The sequence below is a fragment of the Microtus ochrogaster genome, chromosome 18 (genome assembly GCF_000317375.1).
Source record: "Microtus ochrogaster isolate Prairie Vole_2 chromosome 18, MicOch1.0, whole genome shotgun sequence".
NCBI lineage: Eukaryota > Metazoa > Chordata > Mammalia > Rodentia > Cricetidae > Microtus > Microtus ochrogaster.
This window is the reverse complement of record NC_022020.1, coordinates 7,628,544-7,652,639: the sequence shown is the minus strand read 5'-3', so window position 1 is coordinate 7,652,639 and position 24,096 is coordinate 7,628,544. Positions and strand designations below refer to the sequence as shown.

The window sequence follows — 24,096 nt, the reverse complement described above, 5'->3', positions numbered from 1 at the left end:
GCCAGCATGGTGCAAAGAGGAAGAGAGGGAAAAAAAAGAAAGAAAAAAAAAGGTTAGACACAGTAATTTTACAGGCAGGCGGGTACAAAAAAAATCTGCATAATTAAGCAGTCAAGGCTGCTAATAGGGGAGTTTATATGCTCTGGGACCAGGCAAGGGCAGCACATATGGATATAGCGCTGGATATTAAATCTACGGCATGCAGACTTACTCCGGGGCCCTCAGAGAAAAGGCTAATTATAGCGAGAGGAATTGTGTTTACTGGTCTGTCTTGGGCAAAGATGGTGAAAGAAGTGCAACCAAGTTTTGCAGTTAGACATGAACAGGCTGCTAATAGAGATATCAAAATATGTGCTCCTGCTTGCTTCCCACCTAATCAACACAACATTAGAGATTCCAAGGACACTGCCCCAGCCCCCAGCACAGACCGAATGCCAGGAGTTAGGTTTCAGGCAGCAAGGGCACCCAGGATGCCACCAGGTCAGGCTAGGAGTGTGCTTCTGATTAGATGGTGACCATTTAATCTAGACCGGGCTCTTCATCATCATATATATATTTTATTTTGGAATTAAACTAGCCCTGTTTTTAAAAATGACAGTGCTCCTGGGCATGGGCCCGAAGTCAACACTTAACTCAGACATAGAGATAGTAAGTGGAAGTTGCAACAGGCAGGGATAAGCCTAGCCAGAGAGAGGGCGTGCTTCTAGAAGGGTTCCGATGGGATGGACATTAACATTTCATAATGCAGATCAAAGGTACTGAGAAAACCCACAGGCCCCTTTGTCACAGGCCTCTAACGACGGCCTCATCCAGGAGCTGAGACGATCTCTTCAGATTATTAAAGAGATGCATTTCATATTTGTATGTATGTATGCATATGTGTATGCCTGCCCTTACTTATTTATTTAATTCCATACAAAGAACGTTTTCTGAAGGGGACTGGAGTGTGGGCCATTTGCCCCAGGCTGGATGTGCCGAGGCATGCTGGGTTGTTGCAGGGGACCACAGCGTCCTGCAGATTTCCTTTCCAGAGATGCAGTCTGGACCCTTTGTCCTTTAGGAAACTTCCTGTGGAAAACAACAGTCCTCTCCAGCACAGAGCAGCGGCCGTGCGCTTGGGCCATTTGTGAGCTTGTCGTGCACTCCATTGCTTAGCCCTGGCACAGAGGGCCTCAGAAGAATCCCCCTGTCTCAGCTCAAGATGCACTCAAACCTCAGGCTTGTGAAAGTAAACAGCAGCTGATCAGCCAGACACTGGGTCAGGCTTGCCTGACATCTGGGCTCTTCTCAGAGGCAGGGAATTCAGTGCTAATGAGAAGGCATGAGCCTCTGCTTTGAAAAGCGGGACTTGCAGAGGCTAATGACTAGACACGTGAGCCCCTGAAGAGCATGGACACCACATGGTATGAGGGGCCGGGCACCTTTCTCTTGTCCCTTGCATTGTTCACTGACTGACCATAGGTGTTCATTTTCCTGAGCACGGCTGCTTAGACATCACAGCAGTTGGTTAGAAGGGAAAGGTCTTGAGAGACTAGTCCATTATTGCAGGTGCCCGATACTGATATCTCCTACAGAGCTTTATAAATTTATATTTCCCTAGCAATTATTGAGTTCTTAAAATCAGATTGATCCTCAGAATTGTTTTAATCCAGTCACTTCTAACGTCTTCTAACATTTCCAGAGGGCGTGAAGAGGTAGCATCCTCCAGAAAGGAAGCTCAGGTTGCCGCTGCTTAGCAAGAGCAGTGGGAGCAGTGGAAGGCAGTAGCCTTCGAGCACTTATTAAGACTGTTCTTTTTACCCCATTCTCTCTACTGGAGACTTAAAAATATAAGACAAAGACAAGCTGGTAGCACTAAGAAGAGGTCAATACCTGGGAAACGATAGGAACTAAATGGAGCGTATGCACAGGGTAGGCCCAGCTCTTATTTTGTGGCTTGTCAGGGGACAGTGGGGTTGAACAGAACAGGCAGAATGCCACCTACCCAGAAAAAGGGATGAAGTATTATTTTTTTTTTAGATGGAAATAAACATGAGGGGCAAGTCTGAACACAGACTGTCTTTCTTTTTTTAACTTGGAGGCTGGACAGAAGTCAGAAAGCGTGGTGAGAGTCATGCCCTAAGGATGGTGGGAATGGCAGATCTCTTTGCTCAGTGACCTGTTGGTTCCAGAGCCGAATCAGCCGTGAGCCCCAGTCCACAGGTGGACTGTCCACCTATCATAGTCCAGCAAGTTCACCAGGCCCCTGCCTTCCCCGAGTCTCTCCTGGTGCTCTTCCCATCCCTCATCCATTCAGCTAACAACCAACCACAGGTGTTTTGAGAAGAACGCTTGTAACTGATCAAGATAAAGAGGAAACTTGAGAGCCATTTACCATGAAGGGGCAGATAAAGTGCATATTGGGAGAAATGAGCAGTGTGCTCTAGGAACCCTAGAAGGTACGGTCAGAATTCAGGACAAAGGTCATTCTGAGTGAGAAGGGAAGGTTGGGAATCCATACCCGAGCAGCAAATGGCCTCCTTTCCAGCCTCATCTCTCCACCGACCTCTGATTTTAGGTCAGCAAATATGATGCCTGTGTTTAGATGACACCAGATTGGCATTTTAAATGTTACTCGCTCAGCCCCATCCACATAATTTATAATCCCCTACCTCCCCCCCCCCCATCTCTCACACACACATATTCTCTCTTACACACCCATACACAAACATTCACTCATACACAAGTACACTCTCACACACAGGTACCAACATACTCTCTCTACACATACATACGCATACATGTTCACTCATACACAAGTATACTCACACATGTTCGTACAGTATACTCTTGCGCATACACAGACTCACACATACAGTTGGTAGGAGAAAGAAGGAACAACATAGCCATAGCTGCTGTTGGCTGTGCCTTCAGAGGAAGGGGTTTTCAAAAGCGGGTAACTTACCAGCATCAGTATCTTCTGGGTATTGTTATAAAGCCTACCATTCCCATATGCTGAGCCTCCTCATAATGTCTGTGTTACATTTAAAAACAAGTAAATGGTCTCTGCTACCTTTACCCAAATAATCCCACATGTCCAGGAACCTGGCCAATGTGTGAGCTGCGGTGGCACCAGAAGCACGCTCTCAGGAGGTAGCTGTGGCGGTAGCAGTGTGACCAACCACATCCTACTGTGGACAGCCTCAGTGTCTCTACCCTGTGGCCACTGATTCAGGTCTGCTGATCAAGTTCTGAAGCCCCCAGAACTGCCTTGAAGAGGTTGCCACTTGGCTCCAGTGGGGATGGTGGCTTTTGTGTACCCCTGTCTTCTCACAACCACACTGTAATCCAAGCCCCTCTCTGTCCCATAAAACATAGCTGTATCTCCCTGTTTAGACTATGTGGAGTAGAGGAGAAAAACAGAGGGGGGCGAAATTACTAAATGAATTTTAAAGATTAAAAGCAATTATAAAAAATACTCCAATGCATAAAGGAACATTTGCTCAGTGCTTAAAACCACGAGTAAATAATATTGACTGTAGTCACTGTGGGCTAGACAGTTTGGATGGATGGATGGATGGATGGATGGATGGATGGATGGATGGATGGATGGATGGATGGACGGATGGATAAATTAGATAGATAGATAGATGGATGGATGGATGGATGGATGGATGGGTGGATGATTTCATTGTTGATACTTGATGTGTGCTGCTTGGTTGAACTTCATCACACCCAATGCCATAGATACTTGATACTCCCATTATGTAACTGTTTTAACTAAGGTGTCATTTAAGTATCCACATGAAATTACACAGCCTGTGAATGGCAGAGTTGGCTCCCCCAGCACTGAGTAATTATAAAGTCTGAGTTGTTCAAATGCTTCCACCATGTTTCCTGGGAAGAAGGGCCTTGGGGAGACTGTCTCTGAAGGGTTTTATAAATACTGCTTTTTATCCGCTACAGTGGAAGTTGGTTTTTGCCTTTGGTAGAGGTTTGTGTTTGTGGATGTGCATGCTGTGTGACCCCGCCCCCTGCTGAGGCAACGTCTATAGCTGTAGAAAAAGTGACAGATTATAAAATGATCATAGTCCGAGTGCTATGAGAACCCAAACCCTAGGTTCGAATGAAAGGGTTTTGTAGTATACTGAGAGGAATAAAAATAGTGTTTGACCACGCAGCATCTTCATGTTTGTCCGAAATTTGTATGTAACCATTAGGCACTGGGGCTGAATCACACCCATGCCCGCTTTCTTCTGCCCCGGGGAAGCTGGATGTGGCAGTGGAGCACACAGGGCAATGCTCCTAACTGCCCAACTCGGAGTTTATGGACACAACAAGGGAGGTTCTGGTGTTGCTTGCAGCATGCTACTGTTGTGACTTAGGGGAGGAAAATGCCACTGCTGGGCCTTATTTTCAACAGTTTTTTTCAAATATCAATTAATGCAATCAAATGTAGTACAGGGAAATCTTTGCATTTACATTTCTCAGGGCCAGGGAGGGTTTATTTGTTTCTATTCAATTCCAGTCCTTGGAGCAACACTATATGGTTTCGTTAGTATTTTCCAAATCAACTCAGTAAGTTATATTTAATAGTCTATATGAAACTCTCCACACGAGGAAGAGAAAATAGCCTTGTAACTGGTACCATTTGTGGGGGAAACAAATGGTTCTGCCTAGTTCCATGCAGCTTGAAAATAATGGCATTTTTAGTTGTGAAAAACAGATTTTTTTGTTCTTAATGAAATGAATCATATCAGTTTTCTTATCCACAATAGCAAAATTTCAAGATGTTATTTCTTCCTGCATTAGTCTGATTCTTCATTGCCACATGTTCAACTAACTCTTAATGAATTAAAAAAATTAAGAACAGTGACAAACACTGAGTATCATATTTTCGTTCTCAGTCCACCTTTCAAGAGACATCGAAATGGATCAGCCAGATAACCAGAAAGACCCAACCTGGACGTGTGCTTTTGAGAGCTCTGAAGCTTTCCACTCATCAGCTAAACATTAAGCAGCGAGGTGATCTCCTGCCTCCCACGCACAGGGTCCCAAGAAACCATCGTTGATGAGTGCAGTAAAAAAAAACTTGAGTGGGGCATGGTGGTGCATTTGGGAGGCAGAGGCAGGTGGATGTCTATGAGTTCCAGGACAGCCAGGACGGTTACACAGAGAAACCCTGTCGAGAAGGGAGGGGGATGGAAACTTGTCCACAAAGTGACATTTGGTTTCTTTTCTTCCACTTAATCTTGTGCCTGAATGCAGACTTGAACCAGACTCTACCAGTAACCACTGGTGTGAGTGAGCAGACCAATTAGGCTCTTGCTGGGAATGGTGCATCATCTGGAGACTGGCTGAGCATTTGTGTTATAGCCTCCTGTGCTATAACACAAAGTCTCCATGAACACACTTTGGAGACTTTGAAAGATGCACAAATATAACTAGAAATCATTAACCTTATCGTCCTCTTCAGTCGGAAGTCTGAAGGGGAGAGTAGCACAGAGCTAACGGAAAAGTAAAGAGTACCTCATTGCGGGGCAAAGAGAGAAGGCATGAATTGGACATAGATAGAAACTTTACCCAGCCTCTTGTCCTTAAAAGTTTGCTTTGTCTTGACCAGAGAGCCTGGAGTCTTCCAGTAGACAAGGTTATCTTTAGAACTAAGTGACTGACTTCTGGGCCAGTGTGACTACATTGATTTGGAATTTTCCTACAGTTACCATTGTAAGCCAAAATGTCTAGTCTCTGTGGCAAAGGAGAGGTGACCAGATTCTGAGTCCTGTGCCTCTGCTGTACTGAAGCCTTTCTTCTTCCTCTTTCTCTTCCTCTTCCTCCTCTTCCTCCTCTTTATCTTCTTCCTTCTCCTCCTCTTCCTCCTTCTTCAGCCTGTGTTTTCACTTTGAGAGCTGTCCCATGATATCCCATGTCCCATCGTGTGGGTAGAGGAAGAAGAGGGTACTGATACACTGACGCCCCTCTTTTCAGTCTTCTAAGTAGATCACTACAATTGGGTCTGATTCTCTGGGACTCTGTGTCTCATTTCTGTGGGTGCACATTCATGTTGGGAGTGTTTGGATAGACACATAGGTGAGTGTCCTGTACATTTGCACATGTGTGTGGAAGCCCAGAGGAAACCTCAGGTTGCATTTCTCAGGTAGTCCACTCTCCTTGTTTTGAGACAGGATTTCTTGCTGGTTGGACAGGGATTTGCCTGAATCCACCCCTTCAGTGTTTGTTTATAGCAGCATTATAAACCTATGCCTTCCTTTATCCATGACTTCTGGGAATCCAATACTGGACCTTCTGTTTGCAAAGGCAAGTCTTTAGCAAGCAAATTGTCTCCCCAGCCCTACTTTCAATTCTTTGCTAGAGATGGAGGCAACATTCAATTAAGTTCTCCTCCCATTCCTGGGGATGTATTGTTCTTGGCTGTTTTTTCTCCACATAAATACTTACTCATACTCAGTTATGGCGATAAGTTTAAAAGAGACTGAAAATACTTAGCCATCTTATTTATATATTTGTATAATGCTTTTTTTTTAGTTTTTCAAGACAAAGTTTCTCTGTAGCTTTGGAGCCTGTCCTGGAACTAGCTCTTGTAGACCAGGATGGCCTCGAACTCACAGAGATCCGCCTGCCTCTGCCTCCCAATTGCTGGGATTAAAGGGCATGCACCACCACCACCCGGCTTGTATAATGCTTTTAATCTAGATGTTGTGACTCCAATTTGTGTTTGTAAGGCCTTTTCTCCAGTATCCAGAGATAATTGTCCGCTGGTCCAGGTCAAGCCTTCCTTGGAGCTTTTTACAAAAAGCATGACCATTGTCATCACATAGCCGCATGTGTTTATTATCCCTTGGATTGTCAAATGCAAGGACTCTCAGGCTGTCTCTGTCTGTCCTAGACTTTTGTGCTGTGCTTTTCCAAGAAAGAAGCTGCTAAATGGGAGCCAAATGTCACATTCCTTCAGAAAGAACACAAACGTGACAGTTGCGGGCATCCACAATCTATTTAGATTGCTTGAGACAGCATTGGAATTCTGTGCTGATTGCACCATGCATTATGAGGCCAAAGTGGAGCCTATAAATGCAGAAAATGTGTAAGGCCATCACTAGACAGCTGAGTGACATTATCTCAATAGAGTTTCTGCTTGTGTGAGGGGATTTATTGCCTGCCTCTGTTATAGTGACACAGTGTACAATATTTAAACTTTTAAGGCAGATCTTGAGTGAGCTGCTTCTGGTTTTAGAAAAATTGTCATAAAGATGGGGGATTAAAAATTTATTATGCCCAAAGCATCTTTATAATTTGGCATTATAGTCTGAGAAATATTTAATAGCTTTGCATAAAGTAATATAAGGAATTATATCTGAGAAATAGCTACCGATAATTATTATGTCTCATTCTTCATTTAACAGATAACACTTATAACTAGCCCATGCTTTCTGGTGAGCTCTATTTCCCCTATAGGCCTTAGGTTTAGTTTTTGACCTAAGAAACGCCATAACTTTATGCCATGAATCACCTCTTTTCCTTCTTCCTTTGTTCCTTCCTCGTTCCCTCCCTCCTTTTTCTCTTGCCATCATCACCAGCAAACCAGCTCTATCATTTACATCGTTCTTGACTGATGGCAAACAGCAGAAGGAAACAGAAATTAGTGTGAGTCATTGTTATGCCAGTAACATCTTGGCTTCAGCATGGAGAGTCTAGATATGCAGATGCATCCGCAATGATGCCCAAGAGAGAAGAGCAGGCTAGGAGCATACTACAGTCATCAATGTTCCACAGAGAAGTAAGCTGTGTGCTTTAAAAAATACATATATGATTGGTATTTGCCCAAATGCTCAGTTTACAGTGACCAAGTACTTAAGGAAGTATAGGTTGGAAGACTATAAAGACAAATGAGTTTGGTCTTTGTTTCTGAATAATTCTAATTCTATTCAGAAGCCCTCAAGCTTAGCTTTTACGGGGTTCCTCAATTTAGAATGACCCAAGTTCTTCAGGAAGTATAGGTCAGTGTAGACAAATGAAGTTAGTCTTTGTTGGCCCTGAAGCTAGGCTTTCACAAGATTCTGGTGACAGTTTAACTTCATCATTGGTTTACTGCCATTAAGAAAACATCAGAATTCAACCAGTTAATTCACAAGTTGTAAGATCAGAAATATTTCCTTTTTTTCAGATTGATAAATCAGATCAAATTGGAGAATCTGGAGATGGGGGGGGTCTTTAAATCTCTCTCCATTTCCAAAATTTTTGGTTCTCCAGCAGGCTTTGTATGCTCACTAAAATTTTGCCTTTCTAGTAGGGGAGAAAGAGCTTGGAGACTGGGTTGTTTAGGACAGGGGGCTTGAGATGGAGTGAGTAAATCCAACCCTTGATTCCTGTGGGCAGAGGGGCCATACGGCATAGAAATGCTAACAGCTTCATGCACAACAATGAGAAAACAATAACTTTGATTAACAATGCAAACTTCTGTACTTAAGCAGAAGTTGTGTGTGTCTGTGTGTGTGTGTGTTGTATACACATGTACACATACACATTGTATGCAGGTGCATACACCCATGGATACAGATAGGAAAGGCAGAGGTTGATGCTAGACCTTCCCCGATTGTCCTCCACGTTAGTTTTCTTGAGACAGGGTCTCTTCACTGAACCTGAAGCTTGCTAGCCTCTGGGATCATCTTTCTCTTTACCATCCCACATCCCCATTCCTAGTACTGGGCCTGGTTTTAAAATATATGCTGAAAATACAGACTCAAGCCCTAAGCTTATGTTGTAAGCACTTTCTCCAATGAGCCATCTTTCCAGCTAAAGTAAAGGTTTGGTGGACCATTGGAAGGAACCCTGGGTTGAGGGTGTGTTGGAACCCTGGACTGAGGGATGTGTTGGAACACTGGGTTGAGGGATGTGTTGGAACCCCGAGTTGAGGGATGCGTGAACTCTTTGTTGGTCCTAATTATTGCACACCCCGTCAGAGGCATCCTGGTCATTGTATTTTGTTTCAGTCACTCTCTTTACTTTGACAAGTCCACACTTACCTTGACCTCAAGTCCCCTCCCAACCTTGAAATTTCCAGTTTAGCAGATACATTTACTTATTCTCTTATTCTCCAATACTTTCCTAATTTACTGATTCACCAATATTCTACATGTTTTAAAAAGCAAAACGTCCTGGAGTTTCTCAGAGTACTTGAGCCAACAGCTACTCTATTGTGAAGTATTTATTAGAATATATCTTAGTGAGTGGATGGTGGTGAAGAGTGTCCAGCCACCTGCCTTGTGCCACGTTGCATTCTGATTTCTCTGAACACTGGGAACATTTCTTGGTTTTGGAAAGTGTAGTCACCTTAGAGTAGCTGTGTGTTAATCTCAAGTATAAAGCTTCATCTAAGACATAGCCTGCAAGAAGATGCTGTGTGGATTTCCGTACTACACACCGGGTTTTCTTTGAAATGTGTGGCTGTAGTATTTTCCTTTGCTAATATATTTTGACATCTTCTTGTTGTAACCTGCTGTTCTCTTTAATTGCTTATTGTTATTAATTATATAGTGGTGGTGTAGTCGGCTGCTTGAGCCACTTGGCTGTAAAGAAATTCATTCATCATTATTGCTGTTGGAGCTACAGAAAATTGCAAGCATTCTGCCCAGAGATGAATGTTGTGTGCTCGCATCCAGTAAGATTTGGAACATGGACCCAGTCTTTCTGTCTGCTGCACTTCTCATCTGGGCTGGCAACACTTTTCTTTGCTCTGTCTCTGTTGTTTCTTTTGTTTTGTTTAGCTCTGTTGCATTAGTCCTTGGTGACCTGCCTCTCCAGGGGAGTGGCTGTGTTCTCAGCACTCTGCTCTTTGTTCTGTCCTCTCCCCCATGTCCCTCCCTGTAAATTTTCCCTCTCAAGAGTCTCCTGGTCATAACACTCCTGCTTTCACAGCTTTGTTATGTATGCATCTCAATTTAAATTACTGGAGCTAGTTGGACATTATCTTGATCCCCTACCTTTCTGAGAAAGTGGGCATGACCCCCTTGAAAATAACAGGCAGTCAGAGATCATATGTGCTTAGAATCTTCAGTCAGTAGAATGGATGGATATGGATGGATGGATGGATGGATGGATGGATGGATGGATGGATGGATGGATGATGGATGGATGGATGGAGTACAGTGCTAACCTCAGGCTGTGGTTTTACCCACATCTTGTTACTTTCTGACAGTTGCAACTTCTTGAAATCTGAACATAATTTAGGATCCACAGCCCCACAGCTGCCTGTGCCGTGGAACAGCCAGACCAGTGTGCCCCTCTGCCTTCTGGCAGCATGACATTAAATTCACACTAGTTAAGCTAACTTAAATTGAGCCTCCTTGAACCTTCCTAAATAAAACTAGTGGCCTTAATTACAGCCAGGCAATTTAAAGGTTATGGAGCTCTAACCAGTACTGCAGTATATCACTTTAATAACGCAGAGGAAATTTTCTCTGAGGGGTGGCATCCTCTGATTAGGAGAATGCAAGTTTCACATTTCCAATAAACTGTTTTTAGAAATCTTACCGCGTTTATGGCACCATTACCTTCTTCTGTTTTTCAAGGCCAAGTTCCTGAGGTCACACCAGGAAAAGATAAAAGGATGCATATAGGATTGTGAGTTTTTACATTTGCTGCTTCCTGGCTTCCTAACATTGCCTGCAAGTGGGAAGAGGCTGAATCCTTGGGCGTCAGAGAGGACCCCACACACAACTCCTGTCTGCAAGTGCCGTCACAGACACAATTTGTGGTTTGGGATAAATGTAGATTCTAAACACCATAGTAAGCCAAAGGTTTCATCCCTGCATAAATAATCAAGCAGATAGTTTCTTATTAAATAGTTAGTCGTACAAAGATGATTAGCTTTAAAAATGGAGTAGAGACTGGAGACATAGCTCAGCAGTTAAGAGCACTTGCTGCTCTTGCAAAGGTTTTTAGTACCAATATGGTGGCTCACAACTGTCTATAACTTCCATTCTAGAGGATCTGCCCCCTTCTTCTGACCTCCATGGATAAGGCATACATGTGGTATACATACATGCTTGCAGGAAAACAATCATTCACATCAAAGTAAGAGTAATTCAATCTTTGGCACTGGGGAGATGGCTCAGCAGTTAAAAGCATGTACTACTATTCCAGAGAGGACCAGAATTTGGTTTCCAGCTTCTCCATGATATACATGAACATTTGCCTGTTCTGCTTCAGCTAGCACCTGTTCTCATGTTCACCTACCACAGATGCACATACATAAACATAGTTTAAAAATGATAAAGATTTAGTTTTAAGAATGCCCGACTGTCTTTATTCCTAGACCTGCGGATAACATCACAGAAGCTGTTAAACCTCACCCCATCTCTGTCTGTCTGATTTGTATTTCTTTTGCAGCTTTTTTCTTTCTTTTTTTTTTTTTTCATCATCAGCAGTAGCAGACTGCTTTCTAGCAAAGATAAACAGCTTTTCAGTGTTGGAGGCTTTTCCACATAGCTAGTGGCTTTGTGCCAAACAGCAGAAGATTTTTTTAAAGAAAGAAAAGCAAAGGCCCTGACCCTTGCCGAAAACTCAATCCTGCACTGCAGAAACATTCCTAATGCGGCCTGTGTCTGGTCCACAGTTCCCATAGCTGGCCCACCACCATGTGGGTAGTGTTGACCGCTGCACCTCTTCACTCTCAAAAATGTTTTCCCTACCATTTAACATCTGGCAGGTTGCAATTAGTTTATGGTGCATGAACTATCCTCTTCCGATTTCACCAATGTATGTTTGGGTTGTTTTCTTGCTTCCTTCCTTTTTTTCTTGTTGTTTTTTGTTTTGTTTTGCTTTGCTTGAGTTCATTGCTTGAAGGTAAATTTACCTGTGCTGCTGCCAGTACAAGAAGACCAAGATGCAAAGACTTTAATAGTTAGGTATTTGATGTAAAACAAGAGAATCTGTGAGCTAAGTGCATGATAAATCTGTACGACTATTTTAAGTAATTAAAAGAATGGAACCTTGTCATAAAAATATCAACTGTTTTTAAAAAAGTTTGTTTAGAGCCTGGGAGATAGTGAACTGTGTATCTTGTAAGCATGAAGACCTAAATTCAGTCTCTAGAACATGTGTGTTTTGCCAGGCGTGGTGGCACACCCTTATAACCCCATCTCTGGAACATGTGTTTTACCAGGCATGGTGGCACACCCTTATAATCTCATCCTTAGAACATGAGTTTTACCAGGCATGGTGGCACACCCTTATAACCTCATCCCTAGAACATGTGTTTTACCAGGCATGGTGGCACACCCCTATGACTTCAGGGCTAGAAAGGTGAAACAGATCCCTGGGACTAGTAGGCCAGCCACCTCTACTCAGAAAGCTTTCAATTAGTCAAAGACCGTGTCTCAAAAAACAAGGTGCATGAAGTTCCTAAGGAACCCAAGGGTGACCCCTGGCTTACACACACACACACAAACACAAGTGCACACAGAGGCACAGATGTACACCTGCACTTATGCACACAGAAACACACATGCATATAATGCCCATACAAATGCACATCAAAAAAGAATGCTTACTTGTATATCATGGTATACAGTTCAGAGATGTCTCCGTGACCTGTGACAGAAGAGTTCTGTTTAGGTGCTACTCATGTACCCTGTGTGTACTCTGTGTATGATCCATGTGCTGTTCTGGGTTGTGGCACCCTCTTACCGTCCTGCATCTTGCAGTATTGTATAAACTGGTGAATAACGCAACACAGCACCCAGAGCCGCCTTTTTTGAAGGTGCCCTGGGCTGCCTGCCATTCAACTCTGCTAGGAAAGTGAAGTGCATTCTTGAGTGATGAAGACTGTATTTCTGATCACACAGAACACACTACGCAAAACGCAAGTCATGGTTTTGAACTTGGCCTTGTGTAGTTGAGAGAGAGAGAGAGAGAGAAAGAGGGAGAGGGGGATCCGAGAAGTACTCTAAGGGAAGGAGAAGAAACAAAGAAGTCCTTTCTAGTGTCTTCTCAATGGAAAATGGGTCCCTTTTCTCATGGTGAAGACTCACCCATGTTCTGTAGCAGGAAACAAGCTTCTATGCAGACCTAGCAGGCTCCTTCCAAGCCTGACTTCTTCACCCCACTCCACCCCTGCACTTGGTTTGTACTGATGTTAGTTTCTGCGTGTATGTGTGGGTGGGGCTGGCAGGTAGATGCACATGTGTGAAGGGACCAGTGGGACCTGAGCTGTCTGATTACTCTAGGCTAGCTGGCTGGTGAGCTCCAAGAATCTACCTGTCTCTACCTCCTTAGCTCTGGGATGAAAAGTACATGCTACCATATCCATTCTTTTTTAAAGAATTTTTAAGCTCCCCCTCTCGTGTGTGTGGTGTCCATGAGAGTTCAGGTGCATGTGCCCACAGAGATCTGAAGGGTCAGGTCTCCCTGGAGCTCAGGTTGCAGGCCGTTGTGATCCTCAGGACATGGGTGCTAGAAACTTAACTTGGGTCCTCTGCAAGAGCAGTCAAGACTCCTAAACACAGAGCCACCTCTACAGCCTTCATGCCAGACTTCGAACCTGGGCTCTGGGGAATGAACTCAGATCCTCGTGTCCTGCAGCAGACACTGAGCCTTCTCCCAGCCCCACGCTTTACTAAGAAATATGTATTATCTTATTTGTTTATTTAAAAGTGCTTTGTCTTGGGTTGGGGCTCCCACAGAGTTTCACGGGAGCTTCTCCTGGTAACTTCTGTTGTTTAATAAAGCACTTAAGAGTGAAGGTCTCTTCTTTTAAGTCTCTTTGGCATCACCGTATGTTTTCACCAAGCCTTAAGCTGTGAGGTACGTGTTTAGACTCATTAAAAGGAAAAGACATCACTAAAGGTGCCAGAGCATCGATCAGACTGGAGACTTACCTTAGTCAGTGTGCTTGCCCCAGCCCCCACTTGTGCCAGACAGGGTTGCTGAGTCCTCGGGGCCAAAGGAAAGCCACCTTTTCAGTGGTTTATTGTTTATCGTTTAAACAACTTTCCAATGTTTTGCTGCTCCATGAGCGTATTCTAATAGGCATTCATTCACAGGGCCAGTGATAACAGCCAAGGCATTGGACGGTACTCCATCTCATAGCATCTAAAATCCCCCTGCCTGCCTGTCCCACCCCTGCCCACCTGGACCCCCTGCTGGTTTCCAAGCTGCTGATGTTTATGGGGCTCTAGGCAGCCCCTGGGCTCTTTAAAATCTGCTGGGTACTATGCAGCCTACCCCAGTTGAATCATTTCCTGATCCTGTCCTGCTGATAATGAGAAGTTCAAGACAGGAAACAAAAGTGTCAGTACTAGTGGCTTTGCAGAGAAAGTCCAAAAACATTGTAACTTTTAGACTATTGGCAGAAAAAAAATCGCCAGGACCTGGGTTACATGGAGACTTGCACCTTGCAGTCTCAGAATACTGTTGTAGCTCAGGCACAAGGTTTGCATAGATAACGTTTGGCTTTCTGTCAGATGGTGTGGCTTACGCACTTGTGCATAGAGGGTCACCATCTGGGTCACTGGTTGGTTGCTCACATTCTCAGGACTCTTTCCTTTGTATTGTAAAATGTCTTAACCTTAATATCTCATGCCTCTCTCAGTGGTTTAAGAAGCCTGACAGAACCAAATATTGCCAATGAGGAAGCTTTCAGAAAATACCCGTCAGTCTTCAGGCAATTTCATCTTCGTGTTAAATTCTTTCAGAGAATAAATAAGGCCAGAACTTTCTCGCTGGTCTGAAGGGGGGAGGGGGGCTACACTGTTTCGTTCTCTCCAATTCTGCCTTACTCGGGGGCTTAATGACTAATCTACTGGCGGACTTTGCAGCCTAAGTTGTGTTCTCCATTGCCAAATTAGCACCTTGGTGTGTTTATGTTAGGGTTGTGAAATATGTGTCGTGTGTAACGCAACAAATTACCATGGCCAGAATGCCGCGGACCTGAGAAAGAATGGGATGGCTGTGTGCATGGCAAATTGCAGGGCAGGCTGCCTATTTTTCTAGCCCTGGTTTCCAGGGTGAGCCAGTGTAGCCGAGGGCTGGGTTTGTCACGTATGCCTTTGCTTTGTTAGTCCTCAGACCCCTGGCTTATAAATGTGTGCTTGGAAATTAACTCAGGGAAGAAGCAAAGCAAAGCATGGCAGGGGCGGGAGTGGGTGTTGGGAATTGGTCCAGGGCATAGTTCTTGGGTTTAAAATATATATGTGTGTGTAAGCATAGAGTGGTATACACATTCAACTGGCGGACGAATTACAGCTGCAGGGCATCTGGTTCCTCTGCTTGGATTCTGAGGGTAGAGTTCACTCCCTGTCAGATCAGAGCTTTTTAAGGATGGCCCCTATCACATGATGTGGGGTGGGGGTGGGCTTCGACTTATAGATTTCTAGAGCAGAGTCTAGGAGGATCCTTCCAGTCATTCTCGAGGGTAAATAGAAGGGATTCTACTTATAAACCGTTAAAATCGTTCCCATTAATGGCCCTGGTGTTGATGACATGATGTAGGAGGGGCCGCCAGTGATTTCTAAGATAACTGCATGTAGCTTACCTCCTGAACATTTGCTTGTACCTCCTCTGGATTTTTGTTCTTTATTTTGTTCTTTATTGAGGGAAATGGGTATAAGCGTGGGACACATTGTCTGTAGGCTGCTGAGAGAAATGCCATTGTCTAAAGCTTGTGTTCAACTTGGTGGCCTCGGCTTGGGCATCTAAGTGGTGACTGTTGACTCTTTGAAGAGTTCAGCTGCCCTCCAGTCCTGTGGACTATCACTGAGTTGATAGTGGACAGAGAAAGAACGAGCTAACTCTGGTTGAGACAGAACGAGTGTTCCCTGTGAGCACAAAGTTGGTCATAATTCATCACGTCTCTCAGGCAATGCACACCAATTACATATGCAGACTCCTTCCCTGAAACATTTAACATGGAAGTAAATATTTACATGAGTGTCAAACTCTCGTGTAGACTTGATTCCTGTTTACATTTATGTCCATACTTACACAAAGATTAGCGAATGAAAATAATTGTCTTAACTCCGGTTTCTGTATGTGTGACATTATTTCTCAGTTATGCTGAAGCGTCCTCAGTCCTCCCTTGCAGTGGAAACCAGGACAGCTATTCATCAGCCTCTAGTATGTGCTCAGTAGGAGAAGGCCATGCTGACCTTTTATCCGTGTCACTGGGTACCCTCACAACTGCCAGAGTACACGATTTGGGGATGCTGTGTGCATTCTGCAGCGAGCCAGGCTTAGAATGAACTCTTTGGCTGGTGGATTTGCACTCTGTGGTTTTATTCTCCCTTTCCTTGCACTGATTTCTATTTTCATGTTTATGTGACCAGAACACTTCCAGTCCTAATGAGCAGCACTTGTGATTTTCTCTACTCCATCATATTGTTCATTTCCCATCAACCTTTTAGCTACAAAGATTCCAGTGTTGCAATCAGTCTTTATTAGCAGAGCACGGAAAGATCTCTCCCTCCCCTCTCCTCCTCCTTCTTCCCTCCCTGCTTCAGAGTAACATGCAGAGATAAAGTATACTCATTTTAGAGAGTCTGGTGACTGTAGATAAGCAGAAATCATGGGCTGGAAGCATCTAGAAGTTTCATCCAAAGATCCCACCTACAACTCTTCATGTTTAAAAAAGGGCTGTGCTAGCCTATTATAGCCTTAATGAAATATTGTAATGGTTATTAAGTCAATTGACTCTGAATCTCTTTTTAATAAATGAGTCAGACTGTATTATCCAATTACTGTCAGCTGCTACCTTTCCAGGGAGGAAAAATGGTGATTTTGATTGAATTTTTAAGCTCTTTGGCACCTTTAAAAAAGAGGAAGTAAGGTGCAAGTTCTGGTTTCTGGGCAGATCCCACTTGAAATTGAAATTGGAGGTGTTGATTGGACCGTGAGCAAGGAAATGGCCTTTAGTGCAGATGTAGCCCTCCATGGTGTGGGCTTTCAGTTCTTTAACAGTGAGACACTGCTGCAGACCACAAAGGGGGAAACAGTTCATGAGGGCAGATTCAGCAGGGTCTCTGGATGAAGCGACTTTTGAGATTCTCCCTATCAAGTTGTGCTGGCATTCTCTTATGGCTGTCCCTGCTGAGTTAGAAGGGAAACAAAGGGTTTAGCCAACAGTAGACATAGATGCTTGGGTCCCTGTTGTAGCCCCTGGGCTCTTATGTCAGAATTCTTGCTTCTCAGCTGCTGGCCCCTATTTAGAAAGATTGTGCAGACTTGAGGAAGCAGAGCCTAGCTATGAGAAACAGGACGCTGAGGACTTGGTCCTGGGGTTATCACATGCACTGCCTCCAGCCAGAGCCTCTATTTCCTGATTCCCCCCAAACAGAGCAAGCACATGGAACAAACTCCACAAAACAGCTGGAGCTCCAGCTGCCCTGTCTTCTCCATGGTCAACTGTGCATCCCTAAAACCGTGGTCCTCCCTGAAGCTGCTTCTGCAGGCTCTCTGTCACAGTGACAGCTGAGAAAGCTATCTTGTCCACTCCCCTTTTGTCCTGGCCCTCTGCAAGAATGGGAAGAGCTCAGGGAAGGAGCAGAGGAGAGGATGGCCAGGGTTCCCACAGTCGGCCAGGGTGTCCTTTCAGGCTTACTATTAGCTGGATAACAGTTGAGATGTCTTTCTCTCTTGTTCAAATGACTTGGAGATGCATTTATGGGCAGGGGGGGGGCTCTCACTGTTTAACCTACAAATAGAAGACAGTTATACTTGTATTGTTTTTCAATATTGTAATGTGCTTTAAAACTATAAAAAATAGCTCTGAAAAATGCTTGATATGATATGGTATGATTGGTATCCCACAAACAAAGGGTAGAATCTTTGAAAAATAAGTCTTGCTAATAATGCATAAATAACTCCATGGCTGTCACCATTCTTGATTCATTTGACTAAATTTAAATCATTTAACTTTTGGGGTACTGCTTTACTCTGAGTTGAAAATGGGGAAAATGGGTGAGGACATTTTCCTTACACTCATACAAGCATATTTTATTCACTTTTTATTATTTTACGTACAAAATGTGTGTAATCAAAAAGGAGAGTGTCACATTAAAAAGCCTCTTAAGTTAAATAATCCCGTTTATGTACATATAGCAGTCAGCCACTGTCCCCAAGGAAAGACATCAGCAAAACACATCATGTGACTTAACAGTCTGATAACCCAAGAACTCAGAATAACTGTGTTCACAGATACACCAGGTGGCTATACCTTGGTTCTCAAAACAAAAAGTAGGGAAAGAGAAAGTATATTAATTGCTATTTTTCTTGTTTGCATTTATTGAGCACAGTGTGGAAAAGCAAAAAAAAATTTTAGATGGTGTTTTGAAATTAAAACTATTTAGTATCTTCTTACTACTCAAAATAAAGTTATACAATATTTAGGAAATTTTAAAAATTGACATATTTCAGGTGATCTGATTCTCTGCATAAATAGTGTTTCTTATGTCTCCTAATGAATCTGGGAAATTTCTGGTGAATTTAGGATTTAAGAGAAAAGAACAGACTTTAAAAAAAAAAGAACAATTGATCTTCTATAATCCCTGAAGCTTTTCGTGTAACCCCTTGTCGTGTCGGTCGGCACAATTAGACTTCTCTTTATACATAATTATAATCAAGGAGTTTGCTGTGCCACCCAGATCCAGAGTGGGCTCTGTCTCCTGTGAAATGTGTATTGTACTGGGGGCCTAATTAGTGCTTTGCTGTCTCCTGTACAAATGCCTGTCCTCCACTTCGGAAGACTCACACCTAAGTGAGAAGAAAGATTAGGAATACAAATAGAGCAATTTTGCTCCTAGTTAGCTAATAATTCACTTTGTAATTGAACCTTCTTATTGTCAGAACCCAACTCGTGAAGCACCTATGCAGGAAATGCCTTTGGAGTTGAGATTTGCTGTTCCCAGGGTGTAAAGATAGCTAACATGCCTGGCCTTAGCGTGTCTGACAGAGATCTTAGGAATATCTCTAACTTTTGCAAACAGAAGGTAGGCGTGTGACGTAGAAAGGGTGTAAGCTGGTGTGCTGGCTCTCGCTTGCTCTCCTAGCAGATCATCCTGGGGATAGTGGGTGTATGTTATGTCATAGCCTATCTAGGTCATGAACCCTGAGGCCAACCCACTGGCTCCTTTAGTTATAGCCCCTCGGATCCAGAGAACAACTGTACGTTCTCTAGGTCATGGCTTTCTCGTCTGTTGAATGGGTGTAACAACAGCACTCCTCATGAGTGGTTGTGAGGCTGAGTCATCTGTATTTGCAGACATGTTTGCAGCTCGGGAAATGCAGTAAGCTGTGTCATTCACCAAGTGGTTAGCTTTAGTGAGGGGACTGCTGTCTAGCTAGACTATGAACTGTTAACTTAGCAATCGTCACAATCAGAATCTTTCTTCTGCCATCTTGTGATAGCCAATGATCTAGAACTTGTCAGAAGTGAGCCTGGATCACAGAAAAGTGGGAACGAGGCAGGTAGACAGGTAGGAGTCAGGGGCAAGACCGAGACTGTCAAGCAAAGTTAAGGGATCAGTGACCTGGGGTTGAATATCATGGGCTAGGAATGCAAAGCAGAGGAGCAAGCGCTGATAAAGCACCGTACAAATTAATCTTTCAGAATTGCCAGAGCATCTCGTAGCAGCAGAAGTCTGTACTAGAGGAAGACCAAGAAAACCTGTGGTCAGGGGCAGAAGCAGCTTTATGGTCTTCTGGGCAAAGCAGAGGAGCAAGAAGCCATTCCACTTTCCTATCCCTTCCATTGTTTAGGCCTTTGGAAATATCTAGAACTCATGAAATCCTAATCATTAGAGTAGAAACCTTGTTATCAATACACTAAAAATCTCAAGGTAAAATATGATTTGTGATTATTGGTTTTTAAATTTTAAATGTTTTAAATTGCTGTTAACTCAATAATAACATAAGATGGCCAGAAAGTGTACCTACTGCCCCATGCTTAGGGGTCAGTTATATTCTGGGTGGTGTAGCTATACACAACTCCATATTTATGTTTGTTGGGAGCGGGACTTGCAGTGAGAGGCAACCTTGGTCTGTCGTAGACACACGGTTTCACCTTTTCTGTCATGTCTTCTCCACAGATGAAGGACTGAATCACGAGTGCAAACTCTGCAGCCAGACCTTCGACTCCCCTGCCAAACTTCAGTGCCACCTGATAGAGCACAGCTTTGAAGGGATGGGAGGCACCTTCAAGTGCCCTGTCTGTTTCACAGGTAAGACTTTTCCTAAAGTAAAATCAGCCTGTGTGTGCTCTGACCCCGCCACGTCCTTTCTCCCAACCGTACTTCCCACTGCTTGGCCTTTTACCGAGCGACTCCAGTTCAATTTGGGGGAAGATGTTTGATTTCTGCTGATTAGCATTATTGATTGCAGTCTGCTTTAGAGACTGAGCCAGGTGGGAAGGTTAACTGTCAGGATGAACAAATGGCATTTCAAGTTCTTGCCCAAGTTTACACTTTTCCACTTGGAAAATGACGTCCACGTTGGGTTCACTCTGCTTCCTCGCGATGTTAAAAGGTTACCAAGGCCAGACTGCTTTTCAGTCCTCGATGTTCAACTAAAATTGTGGTCCTGGTGTTCCACATGTATGTGACCTCAACCTGGAGAGTTTTATACCATCTTCATGAAAAGCAGTGTGTTGTGTGTAACTGAAATACTCCCAGACTTCTTGGAACTAGTAAACACATTAAGCAAGATGATTATTTCTTGTGAGATTGTATTTTAAAGGTTAATAGGACTATACAATTTTATGAAAGCATTATTCGATGTTACAATGGCACAGTTGTCAGATCTCTCTCTCTTTCTCTCTCTCTCTCTCTTTCTCTCTCTCTCTCTCTCTCACACACACACACACACACACACACACACACAAAATCAGAATTCATTATTGGAAGCCCATGAAAGCTGAAATATGATCACATATTTCTACTCCTGCCCCAAGATGGTCATGGCTACTTTAAAACTCCTCAGTGATTATTTTGCATGTGTCTGGGACTCGGAAGAATGCACACGTAGACACAGAGCTATAGATATCTTGCCCTCAAAAGTAACTTCTTTGTTTGCAGAGCAAAATCATAGGCATTGATTATTTACCTTCACTGAATCCAATCTATAGATTTATGTTCTGTAATGAAATCGAAAAACGGGGCCACACCCATTCACACCCCTTGCTAGTCACACCTTAAGTATATGTTGATGACTGTGCCTTTAACAAGGGCCGTCATGCTCCCACTCCATCTGTTAATCTTTCTATCTCTTTTGTTTACTCTCCCAATGTTTTTATTTTATTAAAGCTACTGTTACACTCTCACTATGAATATGAATCATAAGATACAAAGAATCAAGAACCCAGGTCCTTTGTCCAGGTACCTAATAAGGATTCATCAAAGAATACTGGATCAAGTCTCCACAATTAAATGTTATAATGAAATAGTTCTTTCATGTTGTAGCTGGAGCCTCATAAAACAAAAGGAGCTATAGTCACGTAAGTTGAAAACCTGGATAAAATTCCCATTTTTGTTGCTTTTGTTGTTGTTGTTGTTTTTGAGCTAAGTAAGGAAACAAACCGCATCAAGAGCAGCCTGTGTTTCTGTACAGACAGATGTGATTGTTTTATTGTGTCTTGAAGTCATCTGTACAGACAGATGTGATTGTTTTATTGTGTCTTGAAGTCATCTGGAAATGACAGTCAGGAGAAAGAACCCTTCCTTCCGATGTAAGCGCGTCAGGTGTGAAAGGGCAGCTGAGAGTGTTTTTCAGGGAATGAGAAATGTGATTGAAACGTATGACTCACAAGAACAATACTGTAATATCATAGGTTGTCTGGCAATTAGAATAATTTTAATGATCAGAGTGGAGTCAAAGTCAAACAGCAGCATCTTTAATAAGTCCTTTCCATGCCTATACAGATTAATATTGTAGATGCAAACTTTTTTAGGTCACAGTGCACCAGGCATCCATCAGAAGTCAGCTCTGCCAACCCAAACAGCGCCTCTGGCATATACAATTTAATTATTAATAGTATGTCTCCTAGGTAAACTGTTACACAGTCTTAGGGCCTTGTTTTGTAGTCATTAAAATTGAACATGTTTATATTATTGAAACCCTTGCATTCCGTGTGTAGGCCGAGTTGATCTTAAAGTATCCAAAGAGAATTTACCTGCCGTTCTGCTGCACATTTATAGACAGTGCCCCAGAGTAGCTGGGGGATATGATTTTTTAGCATTAACACATTTAAATGGAGAACTGTTTGCCAGCTATAACTTTAGGCAAATGCAATAAACAGGGTTTGGGCAGCCATGATTTCTTAACCTGTAGGTTGCTGCAACGTTGGAGTCATTTCCTATGAGACAGAGCTGTGTATTTGACAGTTCTTGGCTTTTATTTTCAAAGATTTATAGGGGAGCAGGGCTTCCTTAAAGTACTGCTTTCGAGTCTTTGGCTTGAATTGGGTGCTGGGTGGAGCGCATCCTGACAAAGGCCGGAGACCCAGCCATGAGCAACTGTGTTCCTGCTCTCCCCAAATGGCAGGACCCAGTCCTGCCCAGGAGGTGTGCCAGGCATTCTCCCTGCTACCCGTGCATGGTGGGTCATCGGCTCAGAACACAGCGAGCTAACAGTCCCCACCTCCATTCTCTTTGTTATTTCAGTGTTTGTCCAGGCCAACAAGTTGCAGCAGCATATATTCTCTGCCCATGGACAAGAGGACAAGATCTATGACTGCACGCAGTGTCCACAGAAGTTTTTCTTCCAGACAGAGCTGCAGGTAATGGCCTCCTGAGAAAGCTGGGACTGAACCCACTTGTTACTCTCACAGGGCATTTTAGCTGTGGGTTCAGAATCTCTCTTACTCTGGGCTTCTAGAATGCTTTTGTGTTTTTGGAGGCAAAAAGAAAATTAGAGACCAGATTAATAGACATCAAAATAATTTTGCCTCTGGCTGCTGTCAATCATTTAAAAAAAAGCAAGAAGAGGCCTATAATTGGACCTTCTGACCCAGCGTGAAGGACGTGGGGTCGGGTGGACCGGACTGCGGGATCATTCAGTGCACTCGCCCGAGTTCATTCTCCCAAGTCTTGTTTTATTCATGCTGTCTTCCCACTGGGAGTCATGCTGGATGGATGTCCAGTCATTGTTGTCCAGAGGCTGAACACTGGAAAAGCAAGGACAGGGTGGGGAATAATGAAAGAAATTATATTCTTGTTTTGTCCAGGATGTATTTGTTCCACATTGGGCAACTGAGTAATTACTGCTGAAACCACAGCTTTTGGGTTGAAATCTGAGCACCCCAAGGTGTTGGCTTGGGCCTTTGAGGTACCCTTTACTAGACATATGACTGATCTTGGTCCATGACTTCCCTGAACCTCAGATACAAAGAAAAAGAACAAACTTCACACTCACAGGTTCTTATAAGGCAAAAATAAAATTATAGGTATAAATATAAGGTATAAAACGTGCATGTTTGGTTTCTTGGGTGACTCTCAGGAATAGTAGCTAAAATTAAGAATCGAGTCCAGGGGCTGCAGATGTTGCTCAACAGTGAAGTAATTGCTGTCATGCACAAGGCATTGGGTTAACCCTGGCATCACGGAAAAGTGGGGCAAGGAAAACAAGATTCAGAGAGCATGATGACACGTGCGAGCAATCCCAGGTTCACAAGTTCAAGGCCAGCCCCACAAACAGGAAATATGAGGTCACAAAGACACTCTATCTCAAGAAAACCAAAAAATGGAAGAGAAACAAAGACAAAAAAACCTGGATTCTATTCCAGAATTGTCACTTCAAAGAGGAGCGTGACTTTTTCATTGCCTTTTGTTTCTTAAAGGGGAAAAAGGAAAAGAAAAAAGGAGTGAGATCTGGACTATCCCCATGAGGAATTTCCTTAAATCTTGCTTTTCCTATGGGAAAAGTGGGGCTGCACTTGAACTCTTAGATTATGAACATCACTGACACTACTCATTGGCTTGAAATGGGTGTGTTTGGATTCTGCACCCGGAGCCAAGACCAAGTAACATAGAGATAGCCTGCTCTTACCTACACACCTCCTGCCACCTCTAGGGTATCTTTATTCCCCGGGGAGGGGAGTGGGTTTGGTGGTGCAAG

At 43.4% G+C, this 24,096-nt stretch overlaps 1 protein-coding gene across 3 annotated transcripts in view; it reads left to right on the top strand.

Annotated features, from left to right (window-relative positions):
- Positions 1-24,096, top strand: part of Znf521 (zinc finger protein 521) — a 288,933-nt gene that overhangs the window by 239,547 nt on the left and 25,290 nt on the right. For all 3 annotated transcript variants that reach the window (XM_026783544.1, XM_026783543.1, XM_005355779.2), the window contains 2 exons: positions 20,076-20,207; positions 22,644-22,759. In XM_026783544.1, coding sequence (XP_026639345.1) covers positions 20,076-20,207; positions 22,644-22,759 — 248 coding nt within the window. The remainder of the gene's footprint in view (positions 1-20,075; positions 20,208-22,643; positions 22,760-24,096) is intronic.